At 41.6% G+C, this 19,540-nt stretch overlaps 1 protein-coding gene across 14 annotated transcripts in view; it reads right to left on the reverse strand.

The window, feature by feature from the left end:
* Positions 1-794: 794 nt before the first annotated feature.
* Positions 795-19,540, reverse strand: part of DTNA (dystrobrevin alpha) — a 235,224-nt gene continuing 216,478 nt past the window's right edge. For all 14 annotated transcript variants that reach the window (XM_042797867.1, XM_042797868.1, XM_033001162.2 and 11 more), the window contains 6 exons: positions 18,810-18,969; positions 15,951-16,040; positions 15,300-15,468; positions 14,414-14,546; positions 11,109-11,155; positions 795-4,402 (listed from right to left, as the gene is read on the reverse strand). In XM_042797867.1, coding sequence (XP_042653801.1) covers positions 11,138-11,155; positions 14,414-14,546; positions 15,300-15,468; positions 15,951-16,040; positions 18,810-18,969 — 570 coding nt within the window. In that variant the 3' untranslated portion in view covers positions 795-4,402; positions 11,109-11,137. The remainder of the gene's footprint in view (positions 4,403-11,108; positions 11,156-14,413; positions 14,547-15,299; positions 15,469-15,950; positions 16,041-18,809; positions 18,970-19,540) is intronic.

Consider the following 19,540-nt stretch of genomic DNA (forward strand, 5'->3'; position numbering starts at 1 on the left):
TGCTACTTCTTTCCTCCTCACAGCCTCCACCCCGGTGTAATTAATCGTCCTGTTAGCAATGTGTGTGTACAGCCGGGGCTGCACTGCGCCTGCGGGAAGGGACACGGACCGGGCACTGCCTCCCGGCTGTCTCTGCTTGTTGCTTTAAGGAAGAGCTCTTGCTTTGCAACTCCGTGCTCTTTTAGGTAAGCAACCAGCTGTAATTAGCAACACCTGATATGGAAAGTCGTCTTAGAAGTGTAATTGGAAAAACAGACTTCATGTCCTTCTGCAATAAAAGATAAGGCGCGTACGGTAAAGCCATTAAAATGCACCTTTTACAAGTTTTTGCTCCTTCTAAGGACAGAGAAACACAGTGGGTAAGAAAAATTACCCTACTGCAGATAGGTCAAGTTCCTGAGGACCAGGGTCCCCTCAAAGGTTCTTGTCAGGCCCCTGATGTCTCTGCTTATGATGAATTTCGTTGTTGGTAAGTGAAAGCAGGGCGGGATGTTTTACAGACAGCAGACCTACATTTTTGGGTTGTGAAACTGCTAAAGATACAGAGAATTAAGAAAGGAAGAAAGAAGAACCTGCTTGGGCCCCTGAGACAGGCGGTGCCTGGTCCCACGCTCAAAGCGCTGGGGAAAGGGGTGGAAGGAGCTCTGTCACACAGAGGTGGAGGTGGCAGTGTCAGTGAAGCAAAGATGGCTTGTGGCACCACGGGGACACGTTTTCCTTCCCTACTGAAAAAACCCACTGCTGGGGCAGGACTTCCGAAACCAAAATAAGCCACAAACATGATGCTCCATCAATTACTTTTAAAAATCTTTTTAATGAAGAAATAATTCCATTCCAAAATATAGACACACAATTAAATAGTTTAATCACTTCAAAATATAACATGTCCCCAGTAGGTTCCAACACACACACACAAAACAATACTTAACAGCAATACAAAAAAACCCATACAATAGCAGTTCTGTTACAATACCAATGAATATTGTGACATCTTTAGTGTCTCTGTATCCGTCTCAAGTGGTGTCAAGTTCAGTAGTTTTAAAAATGCCTTACAGTTAGTAGCCTCAAGATGTAACTCTTCATACTTTTTTTTTTTTTTTTTTTTTTTTTTGGTTCAAAGGTAAAAATGCCCTTTTGTCTTCAGGACACAGTGGAGTGCTTGTTGTTCACAGCTCCGTCTGCTGAATTGAACCAACGTGATTACAGCAACCCGAGGTTGCAATATTTACAAGGTCTATCTACAGTAATTGCCAAGAACCAATAAGGATGGGAGAAGATGACTGAAAGTAAAGGCGGACACACTTATGATAAATTATGATGCAACAATTTGGCTCATGCATATAAGAAAATACATATTATATCACAACAAAGGCCACACACCTTTTTATGCAGTTTAGTTAACATTACTACTTACAGACAACCCATTCTCCACCTTCGCTTTGGACATTCAAGGACCCTATATATCTTCACATCCCTGCCTCCCGATTCCAAACCACTGGTTTCCCTCCAGTGACAGTTAAAACCACCTGGAGTTTTGACTGCTGTGGTGGGCCATTGGTAGCTAAGAAAAGGCCCACACCAGGGACCTCTTCTGTAACTCTGTTTGTTTTAATGACCGCAAACCACAACCAAAATAAGATTCAATAAACAGACAAAGACCAGCTGGGCAAAAACGCAGCCAGCTTAACAGTTGGAAAATGCTTAAAATAGATATTTGGAGATCCAAGTAAGAGGTGCTTCATTTCCAGAGTTCCAGGGCGTAAGGGACCCAGAGCTCTCCTGGGGATCACCTTGTTGACACCAGCCTGAGAGAAAGGTGCTTGATCCGTCAACCTTTTTTCCTTACTCCTAGTCTGGAAGCCCTTGCAATGGATTTATTCTATTGCATCTATTTTAAGCATAGCGATATGAGCACGCAGACATTAAGATGATGGGAGGGATGTATTACTCCGGGTACAGTTAAACACGACATGGGTTGAATTAGTCAGCCATTGCATGTAGCTGTGTTCTAGCTTGGTTTATCTCTGTTCAGGAAATGCTTGCCTGGAATCCTGAGCTGACAGCAACATCTACAGCTTCACTGGAGTAGCTTTAAACGTGGAGTGCTAGGCACTAGTGGAGGCTCACCCATTCCTGAGAGGAGGTTGGAGGGGGGGGCATCGGAGGATACGGTGCCTGCCTTGCCAGGATGGCCCATACCCCAGGAGCAAAGACCAGTGTGGCAGAAACGAAAAGCTTACATGAAGATACCTGGAAGCCTTAGTATGCGTTTGGATGTCTGAGACCAAGCCCAGATACGCAAGGAGACGCGGACAAGAGACCTGCACGCGCAGTAATACAACGGGGAAGTGAAAAGTGGCAGCAGCTCTTTCATACTGATGCTCATTCCCTAACACACAGTGCCCAGGGAAACAGCCACGAGCCTAGAGAGGGGCAAGTAAACGTGGGCAAACTGGGTCGAGCTACGTATCAATCTCACGTAAATACGGCAGCGCACATCCCGGTCACTCACCGTGACAGCGAGGACAGACAAGCCAGGTTAACCTGCTTGAGACGGGCACCTCACCGCTTGCTGTAGGCAAACCCTGCTGGCGCGAAATAATCTGTACGAAACGCTACTGTGTCACCTCGGGTCAGCCCGATGCTGGAAGCCTCACTGCTGGATCAGGGCAAGTAAAATTCCACGAGCGTAGCGGTTGTCCTGAGCTGCCACACCGCGCTTCTCGGGGCCGGGGGGGTGGGGGGGGGAGCTGTGTGGCCAGCGTGTAACACCGCACCGTCTTACGGCCCGGCTCCTGGACTAGCTGGTCCTGGTCTAGCTGGTCCTGGACTAGCTGGTCCTGGTCTAGCTGGTCCTGGTCTAGCGGGTCCTGGCCTGGCTCCGACCTCTCTGTGCAGCAGCACCGGGTGCCACCCAGGCGGCGTCTGTATTTCCAAGCAGTATGCCGTGGGGAGGACACCACAGCCAGCTTGTGTCAATCCCTGCTCAGGAGTGTCTGTAGGTTTGTAGTCACAGCAGAGCAAACACTCTTTAGCTAGCAGTCTCACTGCCTAACCCAAAATGGCCAGGTAAGTCCTCTTTCTCCTGAAATGACTTTATGCTCAAAAAATACTAAACCGGCCAAAACTCCAATTCTGTAACTGTATGCCTGTCCTTTCGAAAAAACCCACCGCTTCTCTTGTGCTTTTCTCTGATAGCTATTTCTCCATCCAGCTCCGAAAGAGTCTCACTACACATTTCCAAGAGTGCATGCAGAACATCTGGTGGCTGGCTAAGGCAATACACATTCGGAAATAAAAATAAAACAGTTGCAAGCGCACTTTAAGCCTGTACATTTAAAGCTGAAGGCCTCGAAAATAACATAATGGGGGGAGGAGGGGGAAGGGCAGAGAGATGGAAAGAGCCAGTTTGTTGAACACATGCTTACTAAAGCTAAAACATCAATGAAACAATACCATGGAGGATTATACATAACATCAGTCAGTTCAGGGATCTTATGGCACCTGTGGTTTATAAACAGCTTTAGCAACGAGTATTTCAAAACATAGTTCACAGTTTTAAGAAGATCTGTGCTGATTTAAAAACTAGATTCTATATCATTTGAATGTCACCTTTTGTATATGATATCTATTTGGAAAAAAAATATTTACACTAACTTCTATGGCTGATTTGTTAGATTATTTTGAAAGAAACATTCCTAAGTTACACATTAGCCCTAAATTAGAGAGTTTTTTTTTTTTAATTATTACTACTATTAATTATATTATTATTATTTTAGTACATTTTGTATAAGTCTTAATTTAAAGACCTGCAAACAAATTGCAAATATAGTCTGGTACTTTGTTTTTTGGGCTACTAGATATATACACTCAGGAGTATAATTCAGTGTTAAATGCATAATTGTAGCTTTTTATTTCTTCTGTGGAAAAAATGTACAGTGTATAGTAAACTGATCTACTAAAATCTCAAAGTATTGAGAAATCAAATTTCTATCTATAAACAGTATTGTCATTGTAAACTGAACAGGTTCAATATCATGTGCAAAGGGTTCACGTGAGTTATTAATACCGCCATCCTTTGTAACAGCAGTATGTACATCCGTCTGTTTTCTTCACCAGTAATGAGCCATGTTACAGAAGATGTAGCTAATACAAGTTAGCTTTAAACAAAAGTCTTGTTGTCGAAAACACACATCTACAAACTACAACTCTTAGAACAAAAGTACTGTGCTACAGTCCTCAGAACTTAGGTATGTGATTTTTTTGTCAAGAGACGCTGCACCTCTTGGTTCCACTCTTCTGTGAAGTTCGCAGTTGAGTTTTCTTCATCGTCTGTCCGAAAGCAGCTCTCCTCATCATCAGTTCTTACGTAGCTTTCGTTGTCTGTCTGACTGCAGCTTGCCTGTTGAGAAATGTTTAGGGAAGGCTTTAAAAGAGTGCTGGCTTAAGATGCTGCACCCACCCAGGCGGTGCAAGTAAAGCCTCTGCCTGCTGATTTACTGAGAGAACAAAGGAGGAGCTGGCCAATTCCTGTGGTTATCCCTGAAAAAGTTAAAAAAGTGAAAAATCCATTCTACCTAGGTGAGCCATAGGTATCTGAGCTGCAAAGAGAAACTTACAGGGCACTTGGGAAGTTGGAAACTCTTCTTACCACGGGTGAGACTGCTGCCTGCTCTGCTGTGGGGCCCCGGGGTGGCCTGCACTGACACACACGTCCCCATTTTCACTGCCATCTTACCGTCCCAGGTTGCTCTACAAATAGATTATCGGTGGCGAAACTATGGATTATTCCCCTTGTGCACAGTGTTCAGCCACCTAGTTAAGAGTCATTCGCCATCAGGAACCCCCCACCCGTGTAGATGCCTCACCCTTAATTTACACACTCAGGTGTATTTCCACACGCCTGAAAAGAAATGCAGTTACTTAAAAAGATGATTCTGGGTGCTACAGCTCGTAAGCAAACTAATCTGCTGGTGCACCAATTTTTCCTTGGTGCTCCTCTGTATCCTGAAGCATCAGTAAGTACCTTAAATTCCTATATCAAAGGCATCAAAGTTTGAGCTGGTAATGGAAAATGCTTGATAGATGATTGCTGCTCTTTCTCAGAACTATGTCAGGATCTACAGTCAGGTAATATTGCAAACTTCTGCTTTTGGCATATTTAGCGTAAAGGTGCTATTTACACACTTGACCTTTTCAAAGTTAAGGAGCTTATCCTTTTCCTCTTGAAGTACCTCAGACAGAAACCCAATTCATGTTGCATGAGATCTGCTAACAACAGAGTAAAAGACCAAACCTCACTGACATGAATTCTTTTCTACTCATTTCAGGCATAAAGCTGGTCTACAAGATGAGAGATGAAATGCAAATTACTTCAGCAGAAAAGAGTTAAATTAAAGCTGATGAGTGAAGAAAGGTCAGGTAGTTTAGCTTGCTGCTTCTCCTTCCTAACATCATTTGATTGTATTAATTATTCAAGCACAAATGCTTCCATCCGATTCCTTAATACCTACGCATGCCAAATGGTATGATGATCTTAATTTAGTAAATCCTTGTGTCAGGCAGTTATAAAAGACCTAGCATTAACATTTTGTTGATAAATGGAAAGGAAACCTGCACTGCAAGTCTAACGAGAGGTTCCTAAAAAATTTCAGAGGTACATTTTAACCAAGTTTTTCTAAAAAAATCAGACATGCATCTGCACCGCTTAAGTCTGCAAACTAAATTGGAAATCTTAGTAAAGGAACGTTTTGCTCTTCACAATTCAGCCAAAAAATGCAAATGAAAGGCACGGAAGAGGTCAATTCTCAGCTGCCTTAGCCTGATTTTTACTGAATCAGTTTCAGGGTTATGTAAATATAGGTACATCTCACATTTCTTGATGGTATCGTTATAATCCATGAGAGCAAAATAAGAGTGGCTTGTGAAACACTGGATACATTAAGATGCATTGACAGTACTGGTAAGTATTTGGGTTTGCTTCAGATTTTCCAGATAAATTACTTCTCTTTGGTGGAGTGAGGAGAGGGTTATTCTAAATTGTCTCCAGGATTCTCCCTGTTCCACGGCCAGCATTGGCATGGAGAGATTTTTATAAAAAAAAAAATGAGTACTAATGAACCTCGGAGCAATAAATTCATTGTAGTATTTTGGAAATGCCAGAATTAATTCCAAGTTAAGACTCATATGATTTGTCATGTTATAAAACTGTTTCTTGACCTTTTTTGTAACTTAATCCACAGGTTCTTTTCTGTTACTTATCATTCAGCGATTTTCAAAAACTATCCCTATCACTTGTGTAATTTTAGAATTATATTCACAAAACTAAAACTGCTTCTTGCCAGTTAACTCGGTCACAGTTCTTTTACAGCTTTTTAACGCCTACACACTAAGAAGAGGAGGACTTAAGGAGAAAAATAAAGAGGAAAACCAAAATATAGCTGAGTGAATGTAGCAGACATTTTTGAATATTACTGTGCTGTCAGCCTGCCGTTATTTTCAAATGGAATGGTCCACATAATGACGTTTTTTATGTATTTGTTCAGAAAAAAAAACAAAAAAAAAACCCCAAAAAAGATGCTGAATCATTTGGTTGTGCTAGTGGAATATGACTTGTGGATGTGAGCAGTTCATCTAGTGCCTGTATCCTGCTTCCTCACCGCTGCATCACTGACTTAGGAGGAAGAGGCTGAAGAAACTGGGCTTGCTGAGGCTGGGGCAGAGGCGGCAAGGGAGGATCAGTTAGCAGCTATTTGAAGGGTAGTTACAAGGATAAGGAAGACCAAAATCTTGGCAGTGCTGAAGGCCATGAAAAGGACAAATCACATTTTGGGAGGTTCAGGTCGAACATTAGGAAAAAATAAAAACCATGAGAAGGGTGGCACTGCACTGCAGGGGGGATGCCCATAGAGGTGGTGAAATTTCCATCTGTGGAGGTTTTAAAGTCTTTGCTAGAGAAAGCCAAGGCTGACATGGTCTTGTGTTGGAGCTAGACCTGCATCAGGCGGGCGACTGGAACAAATGACCTCCAAGGGTCAAATCAACCAATGCATCTACACCTCTGTGGTCTCCTGAGCTCCTGACGTGAAGCCCACACAAGGAATGAGCTGCAGCACATGAGCTTCAAATGCAGCCAGTCAGCTCTGGCTAGCAATGTTTGGGGCCCGAGAGCCGAAGAGAGGCCAGGGCACAGCTGGGCTGTGTGCCCTCAGGCAGTGGGCACAGCAAATCTGAAACCCACACATCCATTAACTGTGGGCCAGTTACCTGACTTTGACCCTGGGCTACAGATCCCACGTCTGTCCTACCTTTCCCAAGTAGTAAATGGCCAGGTCCATGTCGCAAAGGGCTGAAAGTATCAGTGGCCAGTGAAATGTATGCTAGCTCTAAAATCTTATTTCCTTCCCAGAAAAAAACAGAGATGTAGGCATTTGTGTCTTCACAGCACTTGAACTGTCTGTGCCCTTCAGTTTAACCAACAGCCCTTCTCACAGCAGCACACTGGGTGGACTGGACTGATCTCACCACCTCCCTCAACCTACGGGTTTTATCATCTGTCAATACTCCGAATCTCTGCTGGTGAATGTGAAAGCAGAGTTTGGAGAAAAAGGGAAAAGGCGAGGAAAACACTAACGTGTCACTCAATAAGACTTCTGTCCTGGAAAAATAACCAAGTTGAATAAACAATAATTTAGCAATGCATTCATGTAAAAAAGTTGAAGGGATTTGGGGGTTTTGTGTTTGAAAAATTTCCACCTGTTTCAATGCAAGCCATTCAGTCATTTTTGCAACGGAAAATGTCACCCCTGGCCACCCAAAGCCTAGACTCCACAATTTGTGTGGTAAGGTTTAAACCAAGTGGAAGGGTTTGGAGCGGGAAATTATTACATGCTTTTGTCAGCATAGAGAAAATGTGATCACAATTAAAACATCGGGAACAAAACCTCTAATAAAGACTCCTCCCACCTCATTTTCTGTTATAATAATGTATTAGACATGACCAACTAAAATGTTGCTATGTCAGCACTAAAAAAGCATTGCTTTAGAAAATTGAGGAAACTCTAAGTCTGCACTGCACTGCACTGCCCACTGCACAAGTCAACAGCTCTTCATTGAAAATTACAACTTTTTAACCACTTTTAGAGATGGAGGCTTTCTGCTCCCATTGGCAAAAAAGCAACTGCTATCAGGGGGATAAAGGCAAAATAACGTCAAAATTACACATTCAACTAATTTCAAGATCTGCCTAGAGCCTGCTGAAAACAAGTTCAAATTCACTCTGTTACTCTCTTAAAAATAAACCAAGTGGTATTAAAGTACATTTAATATAAAAAGTGAAAACATCATTAAATTATATTTTATATATTACGGGAACCACTTGGTCTCTTGAGAATTTGTTATACTAGATATTATTTCAAAATCAATTCTAAAGAATTGTAGAGAGCAGTTTAAAAAATGCAAATAGAATGCAAAAAGCCTTAATCAAATGACATCAGCACTACTTGTCCATGACTGATGAATGAGGAAATGAATAGAACCCTCTGTCTAGCCATCAATGGCAATATCACTCATAAGAAGCTATAATAAACTGATTCCATTTTCCCCACCTTTTTTAAAATAAGCACAGATGTAATACTCTTGTGAGATAAGAAAATCTGTTGGCTTTCAACTTCCCATGGCCATCTTGGCAATATAACACTGACAGTATTTGCATCATAGATTGATTAATATTATCTTAGAAGCAAAAGTCTTGATGCAATTTCTAAGCTTCAAGCAAGAACCCAACACAAACAACAAAAGCACTTTAGACATAGTGACCTGTATGAACAATTTTGGATTTATTTTCCAAGGCTATGAAATATTAGTACCAAATACAGTATACAAGATATTTTAATCTTCCGTAGTCACAGAAGAGTGTATCTTGAGAAGACTAAGCCATGCTTATCATGTGCAGATGTATTTATCACAGTGTACCATAATACAGATTTTATTTTTGTGGACATAGGTGAAGTGCCAAGTTTTTGTTGCTAGTTTCTATAGGGCCAGGCTTTTACAACTGGTGGGAATGTTTCAGTCTTCAGTACCGGCTGAAGGGCTCCCCTGGGAGCTAAAAAGAATTTCACTATGGAATTAACCAGAGCACAGTGGTTTAAAAAATTTCTTTTTGACGGGGTTTGAAAAGGTTTCAAAAGAATTCAGGAGATGAGACAGTAGCTCAGTCTCAGCTCTCTAATTTGAGACAGGATCCATATTTTCAAGAAAGCTAGGCTGTACAGCAGTATGCATTTCCCCACATCACTATGTTAACACTGCTTTGTAACAAAAAAGGAAACCTTAAATGGGATTGTCTGAGATTTATAACACTAGTGAAAAGGATTTTTTTCCACTTAATATTGCAAATGGTTTGTCTGAATGCTACTACCCTTTAAAGTCATAGTTATTCATAATTGTAAGTAAATTCAGTTATAGATAACACTGCCACTATATACATAGCTATACACACATACATTGTTCTTGAAAGATCTGTTTTCCTTTTCATGTGACCTGATCTATAACTGACAGTTGCAACAAAACAGAAGAAGAAAACTTAATTTTCTGTCTGTCAATGTTTAGGAAACTCTACACGGCTCATGTTTTTAACAAGGCTACTGAGAAAATGAATGTAACCTGAGGGGCTGTGTTAGGAGAATTTTTATGAGCAGTTATTTGGTGTTTATAGTACTCTGGGTATTGCCATTTATTTGCTTTCCACATCCATTTATTCTACTTTAGCTGCCAGAGACACTGAGACAGATGCTTCAGAAATACCTAACAACTTTTAACACTGAAGACTGGCAGTTGCTTTTTCACAAGGTCCGCACTTTAACATCCAAATTCTACTGTCATCAGAAGTTGCAAACCCCTGGAATCAGGGTCAAATTTTGCCATCAGAATTGCCATATAATAAATAAGGAGGTCTTAAAAAGCATAAAACACGGCATGCAAAATCTAGCAACACGAGCTCCTGCTGAAGTTGGCACAGGCTAGTTCACTGCTTAGCTGCTAGTTCACAGCTTATCTGAACATCACCCTGCTCCCAACTTGAAGTGCCCATTTGATAGCTGACCTTTGGTTGCCTTTAGTTCTGGCTCTGAGGAAGAGACTCAGTTTGCAGACCAGACTCAGACCCCTATTCTGATTTCTCCTCCCTTTTTTTGCCCTGTTACCCCATGGTTCAGTGTCACAGTAGGATGGACAGCATTGCTATCTTCACAGCAAGGCACCGCACTCTCCTAGGAAGTCAGAAATGCAGAGTCCGCAGCTTCAGATGAGGCAGGAAGAAAAGTATGTGGTCTCCAGCTTCCCATGGGCCAAATTCTCACAGTAACAGGCTGCTTCATAAAAATAGCCACTGCCTGTGTTCCTGAATCAAAACACAATGGCTGAACTTGATGCTAAACTCAATGCTGCAACTGTGAGGTTGGTACATGTAAGGAACATGACCTGAATATGGGCCAGCAGGGAATTTATAGACCTTCTTGCCTTATCTCTGAATTGCCAGACTCTAGCTAGTAGCTGAGCACGTTGCACTTTGAATTGGGGCATTTTAAACTTCCAGAACACATCTGAGGACACCTCTGTGGTTAAGCAGCTGGTGGATAGTTTTCTTTAATGCTTGCCTAACTCCTGTTTCACACACTAGAGTAGATGTTCCAGTCTCACCAGAAATTACTTATTTCAGCTCTATCCTGGGAAAACTAAACCACTGTAAGGAACTGACCTCAGATCTCCTGAAATGTAACATGAATCTTTATCTTCTGGACAAGGTTTCTCTGTATTGGCTAATATATTTGTCATCATCCCCATGGATGAAAAGCCCATGTTCTCATTCTTACAGTCAACAAAGGAAGAAGATGAAAAGGCTGGTGGCTTAACAGGAATCCTCAGGACTAGGACCACATTTCAAAAAATTAGAAATGATTTAGAGAGATTCTGAGGCATCAGAACACAGGTTAAAAGAAAGAAACAGCATCGTCACATACACTCAGGCAGCACAAGGTGCATTGCAAATGAAATACATATTATGAGGATTAATTCCAAACATTCTTCTAAACGATAATGATACTTACTTGAGAGGAGAGAGAGAAGGATATTGCACTCAACTTTGCAAACTGACCTGTAGATAACAAAGGATAGAAAACAAGAAGATGACAAATTAAGCCAGTGAGCAGCCAGGCAGTGTATTATTCTGAAGAAAGCCATGCACAAGCCTGGAAATAAAGGGAGCAATTATGGACCCAGAAAATAAACCCAGTGAAAAGTGTCTTACACAAAACATCCAGCAAAAGACTGTAACAAGAACACAACTGGTAGCAGATGTGGGAGGATAAGCACTGTAGCACTGTTAGCATTTACACTTGAGCACTAAATGTGTTTTTTTCTTGTACTTGTTATTTACAACATGCTTCAAAAAAAGAGAGAGAAACAAGCCTCCTTTGAGGTTCCCTGTCCCATACTTCCTTGTGTATCTTGGGTTTTCTGCTCATATTTTAGAGTTTAGCTTGAAAATCTTGCTTGGAGACAAGGTGACACGAAATAACAAGAGTGGGTTTTGACCAGCCATCTTCCTTGCTACACTACATCTACACGTTTTAGTGAATGTGCTGCTTTTACACAAAGTGAGACATTTAAGAATATAAAAACAGTTACCATATTGCTACCGAGGTTACCATTCTGTAACCTCAGTAGGAGTTCCCCCTCACAGATTTTTTCAGTTGACAATTGCATTAGGATAGCTACAGCCACCAGCTTTTTTTGGCTATCCAGATGAACGCAGTGTACATGTGAGTACAAATAGTAAAACAACCTGTAATAAATTCCAGTGGTTTGATGCAAAATGAGAACAGTGGACTGGCCACTGTTCAATAGGATACCCTAAACTGAAACTTCCCAATTTGCCTTCATTTTTGCAAGTAGCAAATCGTATCTTTATCTTTAGAGACAGTGATACTAGAAGAAAAAGGAATAGAATAGCAAAATACCACAAATTAACTGCAAAGTGCAGAGAACGAGCCAAAGCCAAAGCCCAAGCCCATGTCTCAGGATCAATACATGACACTACCCAACCAACTCCTAATTCTCCTGGTGGCCCTTACTAAGTTCATACCTCTTCTTGCTTCCTTTAAGCCCGTCCCCTAATTGAAAGGGCATCAGCCATACTGGGAAGGACTTCTCATGCATTGCACGCTTTCAGTCCGTGGTTATCAACTGGAAACAGTTTCTACTTACAAGTCACTACTGTCAAATCATCGCCTGGTAGGAGCTGACAATCTCACAGACAGTAAAATACATCATGAAATTTATTTTGGAAAAATGCTGTTAAACAGAACTTGTCTAGAATGAGGACTTTCTGTTCCCTTAGTGAATACATTTTTGAAAGAAAAAAGCCCTTCTCTTTTCCCGTGTTTTTTTTTTTTTGTTTTTTTTTTTTTTTCCCCAGTGGAATAAAAATCATGTAAAACAATGGGGAACAAAGTTCACCTGGGTGTAGTCTTGGCTGACCCAAATTCAAAAGGAGTTTTATTCTGACATCGATAGGGAGAAGATTTCCTTCCCTTCTTCTGGGAATGTTGTTGGAAGACAGTAGAAACGCTCTATTTTCACTGAAGCCAGAGTAGCACCCAGTTCTACTGAGCGACATGTAGAACTTCTACTGCACAATGAATGCTCTTACTTTGCAGTGCACATGCATACTCAATTTTGTGCATGTACAAAATCCCGTTGTAACTTGTGAAACTTGTGTAACGCTGTTGCCATATATTGCACTTCCATAGTGTAATCATAGTACAGGCAAATTGATCTATCATTCTTTCTCAAGAAAATGGAATTTTTATCAGCAATAACAACATTTGTTATTTGATGTCTGACAGTTGTCACCATTGCGGGTACTCCTCCTTTATAACTGACAATTACTGTTCATTACAGCAGCAGTAGCTCCTCATCCTGTTCAGAAGTTTAAAGGCTGTCATTTTTGCATTTCCTATCTTAGATAAAAAATTGTGACAAAAAAACCCATGTCACCCACTGTTGCCTTAGTAGATAGTCTATAACAATTCTGCTCCTGTTGTCATGTCCTTAAAGACCTTTGCAATGAAATCACTTTTGGCAGGCTACCATGGGCATGTAGCAGACCTAGGTAAACAACAACAACAACAAAAAAAAGATGCTCACGTCAATCTCAAATCTACCTGCAATTTTGATGTGAGTCAATGAACTTTTACAAGGCTAACCTATCCCATCAGCTTTACAGAAAAGAAGACCAAAAGAGCAGTCATTTTTCATTAGATCACAAGCCGGTCAGTCCCAGATTCTTCTCTCCAAAGTGACTGGTGGTAGACACTATAGAAAAGCTACCAGAAAAAAAAAGGCTAGATTTTGTTACCTCCCAGCATGCAGCAGTTTAAAGAATTCCTGATCAGAAGGTGCTTTTGAACCTCATTTCCATACACTTGATCTCTCAGTACCTGCTTAATCCTTTTTTTTTTAGCCCATTTATACTTTTGGTCTCTGTTACATTCTGTAGTGGTGAGTTCCAAATTTTAATTGATCCCTATGTGGGAAAATAGTTATTTTTGCTTGCTTCATCTCTGCTCCCAAATAATTGAACTGGGTGTGCCCTCCTGCTGACATTGCTACCAACATTATAAGAAGTAATGAATTTTGTATTAGGATGATCCAAGTCAGAATAACTTAAAAACTGGCGATAGTCCATTACACCAGGCAGAAGTAGACACCATTACACAGACAGGACAGGACAGCTACAGAATTCCAGCTCCCCCTGGCAAATCTGCTTTATTCAGACTTTTAAACTAGTGCCCTTTGAAAACTTCCTCAGGGGGTGTTTTAATGACAAATCCCCAGGCTCCTCTGCACTAGGTGCTTGTTGAACACTTGGTCCTCTGGACACAATTCATTCCAGAACCTTTCTTCACATTTCAGATTCACACAGTTACAATGAAACACAGAGTCCACATAATGAACATTTTTCGCTACTGGGAAAAAAAAAAAAAAAATCAAAATATAGCAAGGCTCAGCTTAACACCATCAACCAGCCTCTATGATACAGAGCACTGAGATCTACGTGGCTTGGTAGGCACTGGCAGAAAACAAGCTCAGTGGCCCACCTGATGCCCTGGTAAGCTCAAGGACTATTGCTGTGTGCCTCAGGCAGTGTGGTCTTCCTGGATATGCACAAAGGCCAGAGGCACGTGGAAGAGAACATGTAGAACAGTTTTTGGAATGTGGCTGCTCTAGCAACTGAGAAGAGATCATGCCTCAGGGCCCAATATGGGTTAATAAGGGCACTGGGAGTCTGTGGTGCATTAATGGTTTCTCACTTATGGAGATGTATGGGCAGCTCGTGTCCTTCGCCCACCTGGTATGCCTCATCCTGCAGCTTCTGCTTCAGGTACTCCTCCATCTTCAGTTCGTTCTCCAGCTGGCGGACAGAGTCATTTTCATAATTTTCATCATCTGCTCTGACATAGGGGTCTCCGTCTTCTGTAACCCTGAAGACAATTATTAGAAATAGTCTCCTGAGATGAATGACACTCAGAGTCAAAAAAATTTCCCTTTATTATAAGCTATGAGGAGAGTGGGATACTTTTAGCCCAATCACACGCTCCAACGGTTAGTCTTTTTCTGGTAGTGGAAAACACTCTCCTCTCCAGTGGTCTGGCATTGATGAAGTAGACCAAAGGGCATATTTTGCTGAAGGCATTTTGGGGGCACAGCCCTATGGGAATGAATAACAAAAGTCCTCAATAACTTATTTGAGAGTGATACTAAGAGTAAGAGGTTGAACTAAAAATAACTGGAAAGATGCCTATTGCCTTTGCTAGGAAGATGCAGGTTCTAAAAATAAATCGGTTTGTTGATCAATTGAGTTGGTCAATAAAAAGCATTCTGTCTTTTCCGGTTAAAGACTTCTCTTTCTCCAGTGGGCTCCAAGAGGTCCCTTAGTCTGGATAAGCAGGGAATAGGACTGCAGGGCGTATTAGGAAGTACAGCTGTCCCCCAGCCCCCACACTGCCCAAGCGTACCAGACTGGATGTGAGACAGCTCACCCCCGAGGGTGCCCTACGTCTGGCTTTTATTGTTTACAGAGCTCACCACTATCTAACCATGAAGCTGTCCTCACTCGGATTTAGGCGTTTTTTGGGTAATCAAACAGTTGAGAGGGAGAGAAAATATTAAATGCTGCATACTGCTTTCAACAGAAAAAGAAAGAGATTAAGGTGGCGAGTGGAGCAGGTACCCACATGTCACTGCGGATGGAGCCAGTGGCAGCAGCGCTGTGGAGGTACCCGGGCTTCCGGGCATGGATCTGCGCGAGGAAAGCCTTCTCAGATGTTGGGGATGGAACAAGGTCATCAAAATGAGTCCGTCCAAAGTCAGAATCCACATTGCTTTCTGTCTCGCTGCCCACTTCTGTGAAGTCAAAGGTGACACATGGTTCCATATAACTTTCGCAAGAGTAAGTATACTTGCCTATTTCTCTAAGCCTTTCTCTGCCTTTCCAACTCAGAAGAGTGCATCACATGTATCTGCAGAGCTAATAGTTTTCTTCTTATGGTGGGACAGAATAGTGAAGCTTTTGCTTGTCTCATTTTTATGAGAGTACTACAGGCTGCATTTTACAACAGATCTTATATGTTCTATACTGAAATCCCACTCCATCTGGAATCACAAACAAACTTCTCACTATATCCAGCTGCACCTCTGTGTCCATGGCTTTCAGAACTGTTGTATTCCTGAAGTTGTTATTTAGGGATTTTTTTTCTGAAAGCATAAAAAGCTTTGAAGATAGATTACACTCCTTTTTTCTTGGTTTATACTTTCCTACTCCCATTTTTTCAAATATATGTGAAATGCCAATGTCCTGACTACCCACCCGCATTAGCCTCACTCACCAGAATTTAGTTCTTTTACCAAAGAAGACATGGTGTTGGTGATTGAATCTGCTGCCACCAGCAAATCATTTCTTAAGTTTCGTCTTGCACCTGAAGCAAGAGACAGACAAAACACAGTGTTAATATTCTTCACAAGGCATATGTTTTCCTGTTGAAAGCAGTTTTAACCCTGCTGAAAGCTGCCATTGTGATAATTCAGGGTATCAAAAGTCCTTACGAGGGACACGTGCAGAAGAGTTCTCTGCAGAATGGCCTCATTTACTTATGCTGTATGCAAGAGCAGAAGCCTACCCTCATGCTTCATTTAATCACAATGCCAGATACGTGGAGATTATTCATTGCCATCAAGCTTGCATTTGTGTGGTGACACCAGCAGACGAGGCCTGGAAGATTAAATCCAGCGTGAACTCATTTACAATGTCTATGGGGGAGGAGGGAAGAAATGAAGTGTTTTCTCTAAGTTTCCACAGCTCTGTTTAATGACACCATTATTGCCAGGTATTTGCCAAATAATTATGGCAAATGTTGAAGAAACATACTTGACCTCTTCAAGACTGATATGGATTTTTCTTCTCTGTTCCCCCTCAGCCTTTCCTGTAACTCAAGGACCTCCTTGTATATTCCATAATTTACTTTCCCTCACTCTGTCTTTTTTTTTTTTTTTTTTTTTTAATAAAGGAAGCACTATCGCCTCTCTAAACAGCCCCAGGCTGCTTTTAAACTCTTTCTAATAATGGATCTAGAAGTGCTTCCCTGCTGAACCTGGCAATATTCCCTTAACCATCAATCATGAAAGATTCTTGTGAGTTGCATGAAATACTCCTTCCCTAGGAGCAGGCTGTGGGTAATGGGTGCTTAACTACCCCAAATCCCAAACATAGCTCCTACTATAGCTGAATAATCAATATATCCCACAGAATCTCTAATCTTCCAGACTGGATTGTTCACAGGGATGGCAGGATTTGAGAGCTGCAGTTTCTTTAAAGCTGGCTGAATGTAAAACAAGACATTTTAAAAAATTCCCAGAATCCCAAAGTTTTTTTTCCTAATATTTCCATTAGCAAATGGTTACTAGAACGTAAATTAGTTAATTTCTCTCTTAGACACACACACGCACTCAGACAGTCCTTTCTAAGGTCTTCTCAATTTTGTATCTCTGAATGATTGCCAACACTATGAAAGAGAAAAAAAAAAAACAAACAAGAGAAACCATGCTTTAACATGGCTTGTCTGTGTTATGTATATATAAGCAGATCTCTGTGCCGCACAGAATGGAGCCACCCCCCCCCTCACAAAGTCGTATGTCAAGATGTGACAGAATGGCTGGCTTCCAGTTCTTTGGGTTTGACCTTCCCATCTAGAGAACATGGTAAATAATGACATAAAGCTAGATATTTATCAAATGCAGCAGTTTTAAAATGTGATCATTTACCTTTTTATATTGCTTTTTCTCTTGAACAGAAGACACTTATATACTTAAAAAGCATTTGCCTGAGGCAGCCTCAGTATTATTTATGGATATTTTATTGTGACCACTACATTATTTCTCTTATTCTTGGCTCTGGAAGAAACTGTCCTATACCAGCATAGGGGTTAGAGATCCATATTTTTGCCTGTCTTGATTTTTTTCACAGCAAAAAGAAGAAAAATATGTCTTGCCTGTTCTTTTGCCACAGAAAACGAGATATCCAGCAACCTGTCATGTTGGGACTAGGTATTACGTCTTGGTAAAACATGTTCAATACATGAATTGACTAGCACTTCAGTAGAAAGTTCTTGATTGCATTATAGATTCAACCTTGTCATAAGACACAGACAGACACAATTGCCACGAAAGTCAAGGGGAAAGGTGTGTGGGAAAACTGAACTGGGCTCCTGAGAACAAACATGCTTCCACCATAACAGAGGAACTCCAGAGCTCCACCTACATTTGGTTTGTACTAGGGAAACAGGGAAAAAGCTTATTAAAATAGACGAATTCCAGTGATGTAAATATTTTAGGAGAGAGCAGATTAGAAAAACCAGGAATATTTCTTCATTTAGATCACACAGACTACTTACTTTCTTTAGTATTCGAAACAATAATTTAATCTGTGGCCTTAGAAATTCAGAAGAGTTTAAAATTTATTGTTACTTGACGAAAGAGTGGAAAGAAGAGAGAGAAACATGGTGCCACCTCTGTCAGTTTTCTGGAAATGCAAAGGAAGGGTTGACCCAGGCTTTCAGACTCGGTTCCTGTCTACCCTAGCAAAAGGATAAGGGACAAGAATCACAAGTTGCATCAAGGGATGTTTCAATCAGGTACAAGGACAAAAACCACTGGAACAGAGGCTGTGGAAAATGTGTGCCAGGAGCCATCCAGAACTCAACCGGTGAAGGTCCTGAAAGGTCTGATCTCACTTTGAAGCCCTCTTTCTTGGAACAGGAGGACACGGTGACTTACAAGAGCCCTTTCCACCCAAACTGGTTCTATGATTGTATCATCTATTCCTGGCAAAGTCTTTATTTAAAACCAAACACACTGACAACGCCTTGCTGAGGTCAACAGCAATTCTTCTTCTGGTTAACAGAGCACCGATAACTGGGTCTGATCATCACGCATCAGAACTCCTCATTGCAAAATCCATTAACTGGCATCATTGTGCAGTTTCTGCTTACCTGCTTGCTTTGACAGCAAAGTCTGATGGCTGACAAAGTTGATTTTCAATGGCAAAACACAGTTTTTACAGACTTTTCTCTTTTGTTCTGTTTCATTGCGTGCAACTCTGAAGCTCAAGTTCATTTAGCCATTAATCACAAGAAATAACAATTCTTCAAACAGTCTCTGAGTACCTCAGACAAGCTATTCACGAGACTTACTTTGTGCAAAGGCTTCCTGCACATCTCCTCCCACCCCAGTCAGAGAGTCCTGAGGTGCGTGGGTTGGGGTGGAGCAGGCAGAGGCAGACCTGATGGGCATTGGAATCGGTCGACTGATAGTGTGGCTGGGTGAGGAGCGTGGGGAGCCTGCTCCTTGGGTCTGCAAAACAATCACAAGGGGTTAAGCAGGTCTTTGCAAGAGCCCTCGCCAGCTGTCCTTGTCACCCATCCCTCAGCTTGAAGACATCATGCCGTTTGTAGATCAGTTGGGTAATGTTAATTTTGCTAAAAGAAATACCCTGAAGTCAGTTGTTAGCAGACAGCAACGCTTCCGTGTAGAAAAATAGTAAGTAGGAAAATATGAGTCAAGATCTGACTTCCTTTAAGCATGGGAAAATGTCAGGCAGCTAAATTAAAAAAAAATCCAAGCGAACAACCCCCAAACTATAGACCTTCTCTCTGCCCTCTTCCCTCTCTCCTCCCCCCCCCCCCCCAGTTTGCACGCAAGTTTGATTGAACATAACCCATTCAGGCTGCGAGAAGGGGAAAGACGCCGGCACCGGTGTGGCTTTGGACGGCCCCTTGCGTCAGAGCGCTGCCGTGAGAGCCGGTCACTGCCCTGCCCTGCAGGAGAAGTTCATGGTACATGCAACCTCTCAGTCGCATAAAGTCTGACACTTGCAATAAATAATCTAGCTTTATGCTTTTTGTTCAGAGCTAGAGGACTATTT

Source organism: Tyto alba, unplaced genomic scaffold (assembly GCF_018691265.1).
Source record: "Tyto alba isolate M040663 unplaced genomic scaffold, T.alba_DEE_v4.0 Super-Scaffold_27, whole genome shotgun sequence".
Taxonomy (NCBI): Eukaryota; Metazoa; Chordata; class Aves; order Strigiformes; family Tytonidae; genus Tyto; species Tyto alba.